Source organism: Ruditapes philippinarum, unplaced genomic scaffold (genome assembly GCF_026571515.1).
Source record: "Ruditapes philippinarum isolate M1 unplaced genomic scaffold, ASM2657151v2 ctg1098_1_1_1_1, whole genome shotgun sequence".
NCBI lineage: Eukaryota > Metazoa > Mollusca > Bivalvia > Venerida > Veneridae > Ruditapes > Ruditapes philippinarum.
The window spans coordinates 240,779-260,439 of NW_026862289.1; the positions used below are offsets into that span (position 1 = coordinate 240,779).

At 32.6% G+C, this 19,661-nt stretch overlaps 1 protein-coding gene across 1 annotated transcript; it reads left to right on the plus strand.

The window, feature by feature from the left end:
• Window positions 1-1,751: 1,751 nt before the first annotated feature.
• Window positions 1,752-18,210, plus strand: LOC132718555 (uncharacterized). The gene is made up of 16 exons (XM_060702267.1): window positions 1,752-1,905; window positions 2,292-2,405; window positions 2,745-2,861; window positions 3,534-3,626; window positions 4,293-4,468; window positions 4,781-4,902; window positions 5,364-5,551; window positions 5,933-6,070; window positions 8,514-8,630; window positions 10,534-11,070; window positions 11,302-12,349; window positions 13,141-13,667; window positions 13,980-14,107; window positions 14,325-14,373; window positions 15,036-15,271; window positions 15,591-18,210. Exons 1-16 carry the CDS (start codon window positions 1,752-1,754, stop codon window positions 15,726-15,728), a joined length of 3,882 nt encoding a protein of 1,293 aa, XP_060558250.1. The 3' UTR covers window positions 15,729-18,210.
• Window positions 18,211-19,661: the final 1,451 nt, after the last annotated feature.

Here is a 19,661-nt window from a genome sequence, read left to right on the forward strand (position 1 = left end):
GCATGATATCATTCATTTTTTTATTTATGGCAAAATATTTAATATGTTTCTTCTTTTCAAAATATCACCTCTTTTAAAGGGGTACAATTTTTTAGCAAGAAAAACCCTTTTTCGACTACCCCAAAAATTTTTTTTTGGAAAAACTCAGCCCCATTTAATTTTTTAAATTTTCTGAGATAGGGGAGAAAATTTGATTTTTTGTCTTCATTAAAAATAGTTTAATTATCTCCGCTGCTTAACTATGGGCATCCCATTTTTGCTTTTTTTTTCGTTACTCGTTACATATGTCTTACGACACTTGTTAAATAACGATCGCAAAATATTCTGCTACTTTTCCACAGTTTTAACTTTTTTAACATGACTGTTTGTGTCGGTCAGCGCTAAATAACGATATGTTGGGCTAAGTCAAACGTCACCATTTTTATTGAGTACGGTATGAAGTCAAAGGTGCACTGCTAACGCATATATTTTATTATTTCTTTGAAAATTCGCCTTATAGCGTCTGGCAAAGGTAATTGTCAACGTCATAACATAAAGCAGTTTTCTTACCCTATTGATCACTAACTCCGTTTTGAAGATGAAGTGTTGCGTTTGTAAAATTACTATATTTGGCGTATGCTGCATACGTACACCTCATATCTATATTAATTCTACAATATCTAATGTATGTACACTTTCTTATTTTAATTCAAATCGATTGTAATATACTTGTGCGAAATCATGTTAGGCTCAAGCATTATAATTTTTTACATCCATTGTCCACGACTTTATGAGGGCATCCCTCGTACAGGCGCTACAATGCTCCTGGTAAATTGGAACCATGTTCCGCTATATAAATATTTAGGTTTTCAACATTATGCATGCAGTTAATCAAGTACTAAGTGAGGTTTTATTGAAAAAAAATTCAAAACGTACATCTTCACCAAACAGTACAAAGACACATTTTTGCTCTATTTATTTTTTTATAGTTGCACTATTTCCATTGTAAGATTGCGTTTGTAACACAATACTCCTGCAATCTTGATACATAGTGCTTCTGGTCATTTTGTTTTCTCTTTCTCCAGCTATACTACGCAACAATAACATTTTTCGTGGCGTGAATGAACGCTACGAAAGAAGACAAGTCTTTAGGTGTAAAAACGGCCAAGTCATTCCGGGTTTGAAGAAATGTGACAGTAGATTCGATTGTATAGACTATTCAGACGAAACTGAGTGTTGGAATGAATATCAAGGTTTGTTATAAGATTCGAAATTACCTCTCTTATAAGAATGAATAAACATTTATTATTTTTTTCACTTTTTTGGAGGGTGGCTCGGGGCTTATATTTAATATAATAAAAAGTGAAACCCAACGGAAAATTCGAAAATATAACTTACACCCAGCCGATTTGATTTATTGAGTCTCTTTCATATTTGATGATTTGATGAGTTGCTACTTAAATACTGTTAAATTACCACTGGAATATGTCTGCTGCTTTTTAACAGTTATCTGTTGACGTTTGTCATAATTTATAATCCTTTATTAAAATAATCATTTCATTTATTTCCATGGTTTTATCTTTGTGTCACACTCCGCTTTTCATTATCACCATTTGAACAAGTTTGTGAATGTTTCTAAATTAGATTTTATTATCTTGTCTTTTCCGACTATTATCTTGTTTATTCTGACTATTATCTTGTTTATTCCGACTATTTATTTTTTTATTCCGACTTTGCATCTTTAACCAGCTCATGCACTTATTGCCAAGGACATGCTATCTACTAAACTACCGACAAGTTTCGAAAACGGATCATTTTTCCACTGTGCTTTCTCGGCTGAATGGATTTCTGTTCTTGTATACTGTGACGGTATAATAGACTGCTTAGATGCTTCGGATGAAACGAATTGTAACCGATCTCTCTCAGGTAGGATCAGTTGCTAATTGTTTACAATAGAAATAGCATATGACTTTTTTGGTTATTATGTTCACTAAGAATAATTTTCATACATTGTGTTTTGACACATACCAAATTTAAATGGCATGTTAACGATGTCAACGTGCAAATCCAGGATATGCTTAATATAAAAAAAATTAATAAACAGTGACGAAATCTGCAATTTAAACGGTTCGTATCTTTTCAGAAATAAAACTGAAACCTTTTTTATTACTGCAGATTTTCTATATTTGTTTGCTTATTTGTTGTTATTTTTTTTTTAATGTAGATTGAATGAGCTTTCAAACTGAATTGACCTTTTTCAAATAATGAAGCTTGTTTTTACGTATGGTTTATGGTTTTGTTTCTTTTATAAGGTAACGTGCCTTGTTTGCATGACCAGTTTCAATGCGGGAAAGGTGATTGTATACATATTAGTCAAGTGTGTAACTTTATTCCCGACTGTGTGGACGGCAGTGATGAAAAATGTGGTAAATTTACATTTCCTCTTATGATAATTATTATTCCAAACTGATAAACAGATTCAACGCTTGATTCAACATTTTATATAAATTTTTATTAAAATTTCTGCAAAAATGTTAGTGATATCAGAATTTTATCGTAATACTTTTTACACGAAATATCACCTTTACTTGAAACATTAGAATATCAACAGAGCATTTGTTACAGTTATTAAATTTGTCAAATCACTGATTTTTAATAATGATTGGTGCATTGGCCTGGCAAATTTTATAAATAAATTTTAATGCAATTTTACTTCCAATTAAACTGGTTTAAAGTAAAACAAAATGATTATACTTTGGTTGTAGATCTAAGAGAATGTGAAACGACAGAATTCAAGTGTACCAATGGCCAATGTATACCTGCTAACAAACGTTGTGATTCACGGAAAGATTGTTATGATGGAAGCGACGAGTTCTCTTGTGGTATTGTCAATTTCTTTTATGTTGATGAAAGACAAAAGTCTAATTAAAATACGTATAATAACGATGCGTCTAATGCATATGTATTAACTTGATAAGATTTTATTTAACTTGATATCAATATCTCTGTAGCACACTTATATTCCATTAAATTACATGATTTATATGTGCCATGATTGTAAATATGTTATTTAAATGATATCATTTAATTCGAACCGTATATTTTTATAGAACAGAACAAAATTTTGACTTGTACAAATAACATACAGTATATTTACGATACAACTTGAAAAAGATATGTGATATATTTTATTTCGTTACCTTAGTGCAAGAACGGGTTAACTCTTTATTTAATTTGATACCAGTTAACCCGTTACTGCAATAAGGTGACGATATGCTAATTAGCCTGCAGAACAAACCGCATTCTCATAATCTCGTAAAATCAATGATAAAAACAAATCTATGTCTGTTCATTATAAATGAAAAATCTCAAGCTCACTAGTACGGACTTGTGCGTTCGATCTCAAACATTAAGTGTTCAGAATTCAATAAATCCGAAGAATCAGAAAAATATAACATTTCGGAGATGTGATATAAGCAAATTTACAGCTGTCACAAACCTTTTGACACTTGCCTTGGCGAGCATGATAATTCTCTATCCACACATCGTTGTAGATGCATGTGTACAAGATGAAGCATTTCATTGTGACGGTTACCGGTGTATCCCGAATAGGTTACGTTGTGATAAATACACCGACTGCAAGGATGGTACAGACGAGATGAAATGTTTACGAACAGACTTTGAGTCGTGTGTGATAAAGTCTGGGAAGCAGGTTACAGGACTTCAGGAAGATATACTGTCGGTCAGATGATTATTTCTTCTTTAATATTTCAAAAGGATGCGAGTTTACTTTCCTTGAAACCTATATTTTGTGTCACTTTATATGAAAGGCAAATATAATACTGGCTTTAAGAATATTTCTGTTCTTTCTTTTGATATTATCTACCAACAACTTGAAATGTGAAATGCAATTGCTGCAAGTTTAAAGCTGGGACAGCCTTAACATCTTTGCAGTCCAGGACCTAAACTGTTTGTAGCTCATGTTTTGTATTTTATTGTAAAATCCTTTCATTTCGGACTTGAAATTCCCACTGTCATAGTTGACGAATCTTGAATAATGCATTTAGATTGCATTTCTTTTGGAACTTCCATTGCCTCCATTGATTGATAGATCCCTGCTCTGACCTTTAATTTGGTTAACAAATGATTAAACCACAAACGGACATGTGCTTTTTTGTAAATCATTATGTTTTGGTGAAATTCTTCTTGTATCCACTATTCTGATAGGTCAGGGATCTATGCATGCCTCTTTGGTAGAAAGCAAATGTATGATTTGCAAATGAATTGTGAAAAAATATAATCGGACTTTTCAGGAGGATTATCATTAAACTGCGAGTTTGGTAACATTACTACCGGCCGGGTATACACTATAGTAGATAACACTGATATTGTAAAGGGCTCTTTCTATAATGAAGTGGAAGGTGGGGGACTTGATTCTAGTAACCTTAATCGTTTTGCACAGAAACCAGGCTACATATGTAAACAAAAGGTAACGACATGAAGCTATCAAATTTGTTTATATTTTTTCATAGGCACCCTAAATTGTAATTTGTTAACTGTTTAATCCGTTTTAATACGCAGTTTTAAACTTGCAATCCATACGTATATATTCATTGCACTAAGAATCTATTAACATTTCTTATAACTTAAAACCTGCAGGAACTGTTTTGTAAATGATCAACGGACGGGTCAATGCATAGAAAATGTTAAAAGTTTTCGGGAGGAATCGGCTTTGATCACTGTTTACTTCTAATATATCAAAAATGTTTCTTTTTTTGTTGGCACTTGTTTTCATTTACAGATAAAGCAAAAATGTCCTCTGGCTTACACTGCGGCTGCCAAGTTTGATGATCCTTATTACGCTCACCGTTATATTCATTGCACATGCGTTATTCTTGAAGTTACCGTGTTTAAGAATAAGCAGTAAGTTATGTTGAAAGTTTGATACATATTGTTTCACTCAACCTTCACTGTTGTTCCAGTCTTTAACAACACATTACTTATATTGTTTTTATTTGAATTTTGTATTAAACTCAAAGATTGTACAACAGAGATTTTGCTCAAAAATATATAATTTTTGTGTTTGAGTGCATTATGTTTAATTAAATATGAACATTTCGTTTCCATGATCAAGTACGTTGATGAGGCTCCGCCTTGAAAATCATGCATAAGCTCAATCTAGAGACTTTTACTATGTTTTAAAAGACAACATTTGCGTTCCTTTTTAGTTATTTGAATATGAATGTTTTCATATCTTCCATCTGCTGTATAATCTTGTTGCTGTCCTTTTATAATTGTACACGGAATTTTTGAAATACTTCTTAGAATAAATTTAAAACTTGCATTAAACATGCGTTTTAACATTTGGAAAAAATTCGTTTTAGGAAAGAAATGATGTGTATGAATTATTCAAACTACACAGAGGGCGCTATACAAGAGATTGCAAATAATCAGTCGAGAATAATGTTTGACTACACTGAAGAATATATATATAGAAAAATGGCAATCAAACCCGGACAGTCGAGCAATTATATAACAGAATATTTCCCTGGTCCAGTAGTTTGCGAACATGGTAACATTTGAATTTTATAAAATCCCTCCATAACAAAAAAATCATCATGTTAATTCGGTTAAAATTCCAGATAACATAAGCATTTTTATGGAATAACAGCAGTAGGAAATATTAGTTGACTAAACTTGAGAAGGGATATGATAAAATATAAGGTTATGAGGCGTTGTAAGAGGCTTAAAATATCAAACAGTGGTTTACCGTATAAAAAAATTATGAATAGAATTACAGCAACGGTTTGAACTAAAGAATCACTTGAGAATAAGGCAAATATCTAAACTTATATTTTACAAATGCTTGTAAATGTTACGCAATTTCAATATCTGATAGCGTTAATCGTTGATATGCAAGTACCTAAATTTTATTCTAAACATTACATTTCAGATTATAGACCAAAGGAAGATAGTGTCACGTGTGAAGGTGACGTGAAAGACATCCCAGCTCATCTTAAATGTTTGTATGATGTTGATAGCAATGGTATCATTCTTGGATGCCGATCAGGGAGTCACCTTGACCATTGTGGTACGGTTTGCATGTCTTTGTTTTACCTGAGTTCGGGTATGAAATAGTTCAAACACATCAAAGTTATAGATGTTCTACACTCAGTCTGATCATGTCTGTTAATAAATGGACAGAAGTGTTCAATGCAAGCTACCGCCATTGTCCCCAAACTCTAATAGAATTTAACATATTGTGAACCTAGTACAGTTTAGAATTTATTTATGCACGCATCTGTACATTTGACAGTGGTGATGGTTATAAACTACAAAATTTTAGCGGCCGAATAAAAGTATTTTATTTGGCAATTACTATACTACTTTGTCGCACCCCATCCATCTTCCTTTTTATGCTCCCCGAAAAATTTCGGGGGAGCATATAGTCGCCGCCTTGTCCGTCCGTCCGTCCGCACTCACAGGAGAGTAATTATGTGGCTAGAGGGACAATAGGTAACTGTTCTTTCTCTTTGATGTCATTCATTCCGTAATGCTTTTATGTGGCTATTTTCTTTTGTGTGGCTAAAAAGAACAATAGAGAGAACAATAGAGTAGCCACATAATTACTGTCCTGTGAGAACGTCCGTCTTTCCTTCCGTCCGTCCGTCCGTCCGTCCCCTTTTCTTGTCCGGGACATAACTTTGAAACAACAAGAGGTATCAACATGAAACTTTGTAGGTAGATAGATCTCATTGAGTAAGTGTGCAGTGCACAAGAACCGTAACTCTGCCTTGCCTAATTTTTGAATTATTCCCCTTTGTTTATTTTACACTTTGAACTTTGTCCGGGACATAACTATAAATTATAAGAGGTATCAACATGAAACTGTGTAGGTAGATAGATCTCATTGAGTAGGTGTGCAGTGCACAAGAACCGTAACTCCGCCTTGCCTAATTTTTGAATTATCCCCCTTTGTTTATTTTACACTTTAAACTTTGCCTGGGACATAACTCTAAAACTATAAGAGGTATCAACATGAAACTTTGTAGGTAGATAGATCTCATTGAGTAGGTGTGTAGTGCACAAGAACCGTAACTCTGCCTTGCCTAATTTTTGAATTACCCTCTTTGTTTATTTTACACTTTGAACTTTGTCCGGGACATAACTCTAAAAGTATAAGAGGTATCAACATGAAACTTTGTAGGGAGAAAGATCTTATTGAGTAGGTGTGCAGTGCACAAAAACCGTAACTATGCCTTGCCTAATTTTTGAATAATCCCCCTTTGTTTATTTTACACATTGAAATTTGTCTGGGGCATAACTCTAAAACTATAAGAGGTATCAACATGAATCATTGTAGGTAGATAGATCTCATTGAGTAAGTGTGCAGTGCACAAGAACCGTAACTCTGTCTTGCCTTCTTTTTTAATTATCCCCCTTTGTTTATTTTACACTTTGAACTTTTTCCAGGACATAATTCTAAAACTATAATAGGTATCAACATGAAACTTTGTAGGTAGATAGATCTCATTGAGTAGGTGTGCAGTGAACAAGAACCTTAACTCTGCCTTGCATAATTTTTGAATTATCCCCCTTTGTTTATTTTTACACTTTGAACTTTGTCTGGGACATAACTCTAAATGTATAAGAGATATCAACGTAAAACTTTGTAGGTAGATAGATCTCATTTAGTAAGTTTGCAGTGCACAAGAACTGTAGCACTGTCTTGCCTTCTTTTGGAGTTATTGCCCTTTGTTCATTTTGACACTTTGAACTTTGTTCGGGACATTACTCTAAAATCATAAGAGATATCAACATGAAACTTTGTAGATAGATAGGTCTCATTGGGTGGAAGTGCAGTGCTTAAGAATCATTACTCTGCCTTGCCTTATTTTGAAGTAATTGCCCTTTGTTTATTTTTACTTTTTGACTTTTGTCCGGGACATAACTTTAAAACTATTAGAGATATCAATATGAAACTTTGTAGGTAGCTAGATATAATTGGATAGAACTGCAATGCTTAAAGAACCTAAACAAAGCCTGGTCTAATTTTGGATTTATTGCCCTTTATTTATTTTACACTTTGAATTTTACCCGGGACATAACTCTGATATTATCAGGAAACTTTATAGATAGATAGATCTCATTGAATAGAAGTGCAGTGCAAAAAAACATAACTCCGCTTTGCCTAATTTTGGAGTTTTTGCCCTTTGTTCATTTTTTTATACTTTCCTGTGTCCAGAACCTTCTCGGGGAGCATCACCCGGTTCAACCGGTTCTTGTTTAAATATTGTTCATCAAAGTAGTTGACTGAGTTTAAATGTAATGATTTGATGCAGCTTACCAGAAATACTTTAATTTAAAAACCGGAACATAAACAACCTCAGTTCCGAAACAATAACAAACTCAGTTAAACACATAAGCGATTATCAGCAAAAACTTTGAATAACATTTCTTATATTTTATCACTCAATTTCATGCAGCTTTTTTTATAAAATAATTAATAACATCTTTATGATCAACTATTTCAGAAAGTTTTCAGTGTTTACCGAACACAGTTAAATGCCCTGGTAGTTATTGCATACCACTAAGGTTCATTTGTGACGGTACGGCTCAGTGTCCAGGCGGGCAAGACGAAGACAATTGCGGTAATAGATTTTTGTTTTTCTAAAGATTTGTTGTCTTCCACGAGTATAAAACTTTCAGTGATTAAGTATTATAATATTTGACATATGGTATATTTATTATTGTTTCGATAAAATGATAAAAGAAATAATAATAACGCTTTGCGCAAACTGCATAGGTAAAAACTATTAATTAAGACAATAAGGCAAAGTATTTTACTTAAATAATACATAACATTTGACTAAAGGCAACATAAAATGTATTTTTTGGATTAGAGAATTAAATGAATACTAAATTTAACGAATTCTTACACATACAGTAGCTTCTATAGTTTTTCTTCTCAAAGCTTAGAGAATTTTATATGTTTAATAAAGAGTTTAATGTGCATTATGACTTAATGCTGAAATTTTATTAGTTCACCTAGCATATTGTGCTCAGATTTTAACTATTGTGATGACATTGTGTCCGTCGTTGTCGTTCCTCGTACAATTTATTTAATTACCATGTTCTCGGCAAGTAAATACACTGTGCCCTAAATTTCAGGAAAGGTCATTAGATGCTCCTTTACAAAAGTTATTTAAATGGTTGCAGTCTGATACATAAGTATGTCACAAGGGTTGTAATAGACTTAAGAAATTGAATTATTAAATAATTATTTTCTCAAAAACTATATTTTATTTTACATGTCCCTGGGCCCAAAAATGATCCCTATAATATCTGAGAGTAACTTAGTTTATATATACTGAAAATGATTAACATGCCTTACAATTCCACTTCTCTGAAACTACAATACCTAGAGCATAAATATTTGGCATGTAGCATCATCTTTTGATCTTACACAAAGTAAAATAATAATAAAACTTAGCCCTTGTTGTCAGATAGTTTATTTAGATTTAAGACTTGACTCTTGTAGAACAGCAATACCCTAACCTTTAATCTTTAACCTCGAGTGAAAAAAGCAAACGATGACCGCGCTACGAAGTTTAATTAGTTTCAGGAAAATACATCAAAACTTATAGAAACTAATTGCCGGAGATGTAGCATTTCATAGCGTACTTACCAATCCATTGAAGAATTGTGATCATTTTTAGCATTGGATCTCATGTGAGTGATCTAGATCCACGATGATCCCCTTTGTTTTTATTATGCTCCCCGAAGGATGAGCATATAGTCGCCACTTTGTCCGTCCGTCTGTATGGACGTCCGCTTTTCTTGTCCGGGACATAACTTGGTAACAACATGGGGTATCAACATGAAACTTTGTACGTAAATAGATCTCAATGGGTTAGATGTGCGGTGCACCGGAACCGTAACTCTGACTTGCCTAATTTTAGAGTTATTGCCCTTTATTTATTTTTATATTTTCAACTTTGTCCGGGACATAACTCAAAAAATATAAGAGATATCAACATGAAACTTTGTAGGTAGATAAGTCTCATCAGGTAGAAGTGCAATGCAAAAGAACCATAACTCTGCCCTGCAAATTTTGAAGTTTTTGCCTTTTGTCCATTTTTATACTTTGAACATTGTCCAGGACATAGTTCTGAAAGTATTATAGATATGAAAAAGACACTTTGTAGGTAGAGAGATCCCACTGGGTAGATGTGCAGTGCACAAGAACCGTAACTCTGCATTGCCTAATTTTTTAGTTATTGCCGTTTGTTCATATTTAAACTTTGAACTTTGTCCGGGTCATAACTCTGACACTATAAGAGATATGAACAAGAAACTTTGTAGGTAGATAGATATCATTGAATAGATGAGCAGTGCAAAGAACAGTAGCTATGTCCTGCCTAAGTTTGGATTTATTGCACTTTCAACTTTGTCCGGGACATAAACTACAAAAGGTATACTTTTTAGTGTCCAAAACCTATTCGAGGAGCATCACCCGGTTCAACCGGTTCTAATTTTTACATTAAACAACAGGTTGTTCTAAGGAAGACAGTGAGATTCTTATCCTTTATGACGCTGGGTTAGTTCAGCAGAAGTTCGATGTTGACAAGTTTGCTAACCATTTTTATACGAACATGTCTACCATTCGTATTCTAAGCTACACAACATGTCAGCCGCTCAACGTGGACTATGACATAGAGGATATTGTCATGAGTGTTAAAGATACTTCCTTTACTCCGTTTGCATCCGTTTACCAATTGCAGACGTACTATTACAAAATGCTTGCTAAATCATTTCTAAAAGATATTATGTTCACTCAATATAAATCAGGGAAACAAGGAATAATTTTTCTTGAAAACAGTGAGGATGCAAAGGCTGTCTCGAAACAAATATTTGAAAATATTTCCGGGGAGTTTACACATAACTTCACCGTTTATAGAGTTGTTGAAAATTCACAAAGAAGTGTCAAAAATGTTTCAAATACATACAAAGGTGTTGTTGATGTACCAATAAAGCGATGGGAGTCGTTGAACACCATAGGTGTGTCTTTGTTTCCCGAGATATGTACTGGTATGTTTATTATGTACTTTGTTAAAGAAATTGGCTTTAGAACTCTGTTATAGTTTGTTTTATATCATATCGATGAGATGTTGCAACAATATTGACCGTCTATGGCTGTAAAAGTTTAATGATTCCATCAGATAATATTTCAATATTCCATCAAAAGTAATATAAGATGTGTATTTTTGTTTTACACAGTTTCATTCATAATGTATCCGAATATTCTTATTTTATTCATAGATTCAACAAAGGTCATTTGCCCAAATGCATATAGGTGTGCTTGGAGTAAGAATTGCATTAGTTTAGAACAAGTGTGTGACGGATACGTTCACTGTTACCATGGAGATGACGAACGACTTTGTAGCTTCCGATGCCCAGTAAAATGCCGTTGTAGCGGATATGCCATGTTTTGTAGTCATAGCAACATTACAATGGGTGATGTTTATAACATGTCTGATACTGCCAGACAACTCGATTTAAGTCGAAATGTCAATCTGAGAAAAGTATTAGAGAACTCGCATCTGGAGTTTACTTCTTTGGCAATTCTTAATCTATCGCGATGCAATATTGTAAACATATCAACAGAGGCTTTCCATGGTTTGAGAAATATTTTTACGTTTGACCTAAGCTTTAACGACATCAGAACATTGCAATCAAATGTATTTCATCATCTCAAACACCTTCGGTTGTTACAATTGAAAGGTAATAGTAAACTTTCAAGCATTGAAGCGGGTGCATTTAATAAATTAACTTTAATTCGAGAATTGAATCTTGCTAATGCACAATTAAAAGTGATAAATGCATATTCTTTTGCCGGTCTTGAACTTGATGTCATTGATTTGTCAAATAATACCATCGTAGAAATAAAAGAATTCGCTTTCCGTGATTTGTTCGTGTCTAAAATAGATATCAGCGGGAACAAAGTTACAAAGTTCAATAAAGGAATTTTCACAGGTGTAACAGGGCTAGCAGAATTACATACACCTGCATACAAATTTTGTTGTATCAGACCAAACTATTTGGACGAGGAACAATGTTTACCGACAAAAGACGAGTTTTCCTCCTGTGAAGACTTGATGAGACTCTCAGCTCTCCAGACCATGCTTTGGCTAATTGGATTGACAGCTCTCATAGGAAACGCTCTATCAATCATTTATAGATTAGTGTATGACAGGAAGAGGCTTCGTATAGGATATGGTGTATTCGTTACAAACCTTGCGGGAGCAGATCTGTTAATGGGAATATACTTGATGATAATTGCAACAGCGGATGCTCTGTTCAGGAAAAGGTATATTAATTTGGTTATTTTCATCTCCAATTTTAGAAATTGGACACAGATATTTTAAGTTTATTCTGGAAGGAAATTGTGGTCAAGTTTCATCAGTTTTAACAGACGTTTTGAAAGTAGATCTACTGCAATTTTCCATGTGTTACATATCAAGCTGTAATTAATCTATGTTTCATTGAACTTGTTTGGTAATGATCTGTGTTTAATCTAAAACAATTTTTTTGGTGAAATTATAAATTATTCAATATATCTCTCACTGAATGCAATCAACATTTATCTTGCACTGTGTACTTCATTGTTTTGGCGCCTGTTTACTAATACAAGTTGTATGCCGATTACAGATGTATGATATGTGTATTTAATACTAGTTTTCTGTTCACGACATTTTTAGATAGTCTTTACTTGCCAATCAATTTTTATCTGATACGATAATTTATGTCATTAATAAAATATTTTTATTTGTTATAATATATTAATCTTTTTAGTTTTTATACATCCTTTAATTTCGAAACAATTATGTTACGTGTTGCCATGGAGTTGGTGCACAGTCTGTAGTAGTAGTCGGAATGTTATGGTTTTACATGTACATTGTATCTATTACAATTTAACAATGATATTTAGAAGACATTGTTACTTAAATTCCTTAAAATCTCTGTAAGAAATAGATTTGGTCATTTATTTGATATAAATTTCGAAAAATCATATTACAATGATATAAGCATAAAACTTGCAGATACTTAAAGAGAGAAAAGAGTTGCCATCAAAATTTTATTTTATAACGATATTTACAGATACATTTTCATGGATGATTATTGGAGAAACAGTGTCTGGTGTAATGTCGCGGGATTTCTGTCGACAGTGTCGTCTGAAGCAAGCGTTCTCTTTCTTTGCCTGATCACCATAGACAGACTGATTATGATCAAGTTTCCCTTGAAGCAGATACGAATAACTTGGAAAATCGCGCATCTGCTTTCGGCAGTCATGTGGATTCTCTCAATATTTATAGCTGTTATACCATTTATATTCAGTGGCTACTTTCAGGATCAATTTTACACGAAATCAGGCGTTTGCATTGCCTTACCTCTGACAAGAGATCGACCACCAGGCTGGGTATATTCCGTGGCAATATTTGTAGGGTTGAATTTCATCACATTTGTCCTTGTTGCTTTTGGTCAGATTGCTATCTTCATGGAATTCAAGAAAACAGTTATTGCACATACAGCTAACAAAGCCAGAAAACAGGATTTGACAATAGCAAGAAACTTACTGCTTGTAGTAACCACGGACTTTCTGTGTTGGTTTCCAATTGGAGTAATGGGTAACTTAAATTTTTCCTTTCTGTCGTAGGATTTTTATCTTCCTTTTTATTAATGTTGTCATTGTTTTGCAAGCATTGCAACATTTCTATTTGTATTGAAAACTTAAAAATAACATATGTAAAATAACCAGTTTAACTTCGGCCGAGTATCTTTTTAAAGATACTTTTTGGTTTTTTTTAGAGATACTTATTGTTTAATGATGATAACTTTCATAATGATACTTCATGAGATAACGTTATTCCTGTACCGATTTGATATGAGATAAAATTGTAAATAATTGCAAACATATATAATGTATTTGATATTACTAGGAATAATGGCTCTGAATGGACATGAAATATCAGGAGATGTGTATGCATGGGCAGCGGTATTCATACTACCAGTTAACTCCGCCTTAAACCCGATTCTGTACACATTATCAGCTATTGTCGGACAAAAGGTAAATGCTTTTAACAAGGCGATTGTTACCGCCATCTTATTATTTATTTCTGTTTCATAAATACATTATTTTATGTGTGATGAATTATGGTCAACTAAAATTAAAGCAGATTTATACATGCATCATGTATGCATAAGTACAAATGATAATTATAAAGAGCATGTAACACTTTCTTGTGATTTTATTGAATTTAACGTATATGCCATTTTTTACGCAGAAATTCAACCCAAGCACAGACGAGCAAAACCGGACAGAAATATCGGAATGTAAGTACAGTCTGTTATATGATTGTGACAAATGCGTTATATACATATTTTTGATAAACCTTTTAATTGTTAGTGAGCAAAAATATTGCTTTATTATAACTCATGTATGACTTTGTCTACATTTGTGTTATCTCCGTTTCATCTCCTGGAATTTAAACTTATAAAAGAAGTTGTTAAGAATTGTATCGTGGCGGTAAAACGTTGTCCGTCCAATACTTCATTTCAGTGCTGTTATATATTTTTATTGTCCTTCGCAGTCGCAATGATTACTGCTTAAGTCGGTGTTACACAGTGTATGAGATGTTTGACTTTTTATTATCTTTCATTAACTGACTCAGTTAGATGTGTGTGAACTAAACCTAGTTATGTTTTCATTGCTCCTTGGTTTTTTCCCATTTCCAAAAGATAAAATATATATACATGTATTTTATTTAAGCGGACTTCATCATCAATAAAATAAGAAGGCAATTACATTTATGTATTGCAATGATCTTTTATACTTTTATGACGTATTTTATCTGATTTTTACAATAACATTTTTGCTATGCATGTTCAATATTTGAATGCTTGCTTCACTAACATTGTGGTGTTTTTAGGTGTCCAGTTCTATTGATATACATTTAAAACATTAATTTCAATAGTTCTTCTCTTTCACTTTTAAGACACTGGTACACGTAGCTTGGCAATTTTTGGTGTAAGCAAACATTTCTCGAACCGATTCCTACCAAATTATCGCACGCTTGGTGATCTCTTGGAAACAAACACGGATTTGAGTCTTATGCAAATACTCCAGATTGCAACAAGAATTGCGGAAGTCTTAGATGTGGTGCACGAAACTTCACTCATAATTGGAAAGCTGGATGTTGATACCATACATGTACAGATGCAGAATGCAAAGGTAAACGCACATAAAATTGACACAAAAGCTAGCGACAATGACGACCTATATACGCTTACATTATTACGTCAGAACATCCTTCACATGCATGTAGTCTGGCAGGCGTTTACACCGTTATTTGCTCAAATTTACACCCTTCAAAGTACAAAAAAACTGTTACAAATTCATTAGTGTAACTGTGATAAATGTTAGATTATTGGATAAATTTTAAAGGTTAAACTTATCATGAATAAGTATAGGTATTCATTGTATTCGAGTTATGAGTGCACGTTTAAGTATGAATGCAGACACTGTTATTAATTATTGATTTATCATACAGATATCTGGGAAGATCAAGCTGAAGGTAAAACCGCAGATGTCGGTGAATGCCGTGGACAGTTTCAATGACATGCTGCAGTTTGGTAAAGTACTGCGAATATTGCTCGCATCTCGACACCACAAAGAAAGCACTTTATAACTTTTTTCCTGATATTGATTTAATGTCGTTCTTGCCATGGTTGTCTGTAACAATAAAATGTGCATCATTTTCCATTACGACATCTTACTATGTAAGTAAGTGTTGTAGCATACAAAAAGTATGTAATTTACTTGCCAATGAATATAAAGTAATCCTTTAAGTAATAAGATCTGTTCTACCTTGAGTTTGTACTTCAACCACTGACTTAGCTGTAGGATTTTATGAACGTAACACTATTAATTATCAGTTTACTTAAAGGTGATTCCGAAATACTGCAATTTTATTAACGCAACTAAGAAAATTTAAACTTGTGCAGAACTATTTCTCAGACTTAGCAAAATAACAGAGAATCATCATTTATTCTTTTTCATTTGTGTTCATATTTAGGAAATAGTGGATTTTTTTGCGTTTAAAAAATTAAAAAAGAAATTCGTAATTGTAACAGCTTATTATAGGAAAATGGACATTAAGTAAATCTGGCAAAATGTTGTTGTTGTTTTACCTGTTGTTTGATGTTATTGTTGTTAAACTTAAATATATAAATGTTAGATATTTTATATTTTTGTTCATATTAGTCCATAGCAAATATATTGTATGTTAAAAAAACAAATACAAAGAATATTTTCATAGGAACTTTTTAACATTTTGATTTTTATAGATACTAGTTATTAAAACATTAATTATGCTTTTCTGACGTCTCAAAATTGCTGTCAACCACTAAAAATTTCAAAACAATGTGAAATCAAAAGAACTTAAGACTTAGTAGGGATTTTAAATAATAGGTTTTCATTTGTCGTTTTAAGCTATTTAAGACTCGAAAAATAGTTTGGTAAAGAATATGGATCTTTTATTATTATTGTGTTGTTGCTGTATTAAGATATACATGTATAAGTGTTAGATATTTTATTTGTGTTCATATAAGTCCATAGCAAGTTATATTGAATGTTTAGAGAAACTTTAATTGGAAATTTCTACTATTTTGATTTTAATAAACACAAAACAAAGATATTCAAAATTCCATTCGAGCGTTTCAAAATTGTTTAAAACTTGTTTAAAAATTGTGGAAAGCTTTGTGAACTAAAAAGAATTGTTAGGCTTAGAGTGCCTTTTTAAATTATCTGTAATCGTCGTTTTAAGCTCTAGAAAATAGTTTGGTAAAGATGAATTATTTCTTAAAGATAAATTTATTATTGTTGTTGTTAGCTCACCTGTCTGTCGTCCATCGTCCGTCCACACGTGTTCGTTAACACTCTAGCGGTCACATTTCGCCTCAATCATCATCAAACTTTGTCAGGATGCTAATCTAGGTAAAAGCTCGGATGAGTTCGAACATTGGTCATCTCGGATGAAAAACTAGGTCACAGGCGCTAAAAATAAAAAAAAACACTTGTTAACACTCTAGCGGTCACATTTTTTACTCAATCATCATCAAACTTTGCCAGGATGCTTGTCTAGGTAATAGCTCAAATGAGTTCGAACATGGATCATCTCGGATGATAAACTAGGTCACAGGAGCTTTAAAATAGAAAAAACCTTGTTAACACTCTAGTGGTCACATATTTGACACAATCATCATCAAACTTGGTCAGGATGCGTGTCTAGGTAATTGCTTCGGATGAGTTCGAACATGGGTCATCTCGGATGATAAACTAGGTCACAGGAGCTAAAAATAGAAAAACCTTATTAACACTACTGTTTGATCCAAATATTCTGGAAATTGGTCTGAAAGTTTGTTTTGATGATTTCTAGGTCAAGTTTGAATATGGGTCACCTGGGTCAAAGACTAGGTCACACCACCCAAATATAGAAAAACCTTGTTAACACTCTAGTGGTCACATTTTTTATTCAATTGATGATTTCTAGGTCAAGTTCGAATATGGGTTCCATGGGGTCAACAACTAGGTCACACTGCTCAAATATGGATAATCCTTGTTAACACTCTAGTGGTAACATTTTTGACTCACCTGTCATGAAACCTTGTCAGAATGCTTGTCAAGGTAATTGTTCTGATGAGTTCGATGGGTCAGGTGAGCGATCTAGGGTCATCTTGGCCCTCTTGTTACTGTTGTTGTTTAACTAAAATTTATAAATGTTAGATATTGTATTTGTGTTCATCAGGGTCTTTCAAATTTGATACGTACATAGATAATTATATCGAATATTTAAAGAAAATTTGAAAATTACTTTTCTTTACCATTTTATGTTTTGTAAATAAAAAATATCTAGATCTAAACATTTATATTCTATTTGAGCGGTTCAAAATTGTAATTAACATCAAAAGTGAAAAGCTTTGAGAAATACAAAAGAATTTTAAGACTAAGTGTGCCTATGTTTTGGTCGTTTACCGCTGTTTCAGACTATTTGTTAATGATTGTCAATTGTTGTTATTGTTGGTTTTAAACTTTATAATGTGTAAATGTTAAACATCTTATTTCTGTTCGTGAATTATATTGTTTACGTAAAACTTCAATGTATATATAAATGTGTTGCTTTTTTACTTCTTCTTTTAATTGTTTTTAGATAATGTGCAATGATCACATATAGATAATTTAAACTGACCTACTGGCTAATCAGAGAATTAATAAGTAGATTACTTGTTACTAACTTAAAAAGAAATAAGTTGATACTTATGACAAAGATATATCTAAAATTTATGTGGAGAAATGGCAGCTGCAAAGTCAATATAGCACAATCCTGACAATAATTGCAACTGAATTCATATTCTATCACATATCCTTATTTCAAATCATTTCAGCTAATTATAAATTTAACATCGCTGATATTTCTGACATCTTGTTTTATGTTTCCCTGTATTGATCATTCATTTATGTTTGCAATATTTACATATTAGAATTATAAGCAGACAACGATGATAAATACAACAGACATCGATGGCAAATACAGCAGACATCGATAATAAATACAGCATATTCAGTTTCACTAGAGTATAGTATTTGACCTACTAAAATTAAGCAACAAGAAGAAATAGGTTACAGTCAAAATATCAATTTATCACAATACTAAGGAACTGTGAAAGAATTGTGATTAAAACAAAAATTTTAGGCAATATTTTCATGAAATCTAGATTCTAGATTAAAGCCGAATGACTATATTTTTGTCTTTGAGGTAGACAAGCATTATAACAAACAAAATCATTTAAAAAAAAAAAAAAACAAAAATATTATTTGATACTCAATCAATGATATTTTGATATTCAAAAGCAACAAAATCAACTTAAATAAGAAAATGTTATAAACAAAAGAAAACAGATTAGATTTGTGTCCTTACTAACAAAGTTTTTAAGTATACATATCTATTATAATTTACTTTGGATAATGCTGTGTAGTTTTAAATAATGAAATCAGTATAGAAACAAAAAGGCTAATGTTGTACAAACTAAAAGATAAAACAATCATGATTTAGATTTTCTAATTGCTGTCAAATTTTAGGACTAATGATACTATCTTATATAAAACTTTTAATTGCCCACCTACATTTCGACGAAAAATAAACCAAATCCGTCCGTGTGTCTGTTTGTCTGACCGTCTATTACACTTCGTGTCCGGTCAATAACTCAGTCATTTAGCAAGGATGTTTTTAAATAAATTGACACAAATGTTGACCATAAAACAACGACGTGTCATGCATCCCAATCTCCAAGGTCAAGATCACACTAGGAGATAAAATGTCAACATTGCCTGTTGGAGGTTATTTTTCGTGTCCGGCTCGTCCATTACTTTTCATCCATCAAGGAGTTTTGAAATAAGTTTTCACAAATTAAACATATTTACAGGGTGTTCGTTTGACCCGAGACCTCGGGTCTTGACCCGTGAAAATTCTCAAATGCACTCATTTGACCCGTCATAAAATCAGCTCGCGTGTCATTTTTGACCCGTGGAAATTTCCGATGGATGCATGGAAACTTTACTGTTT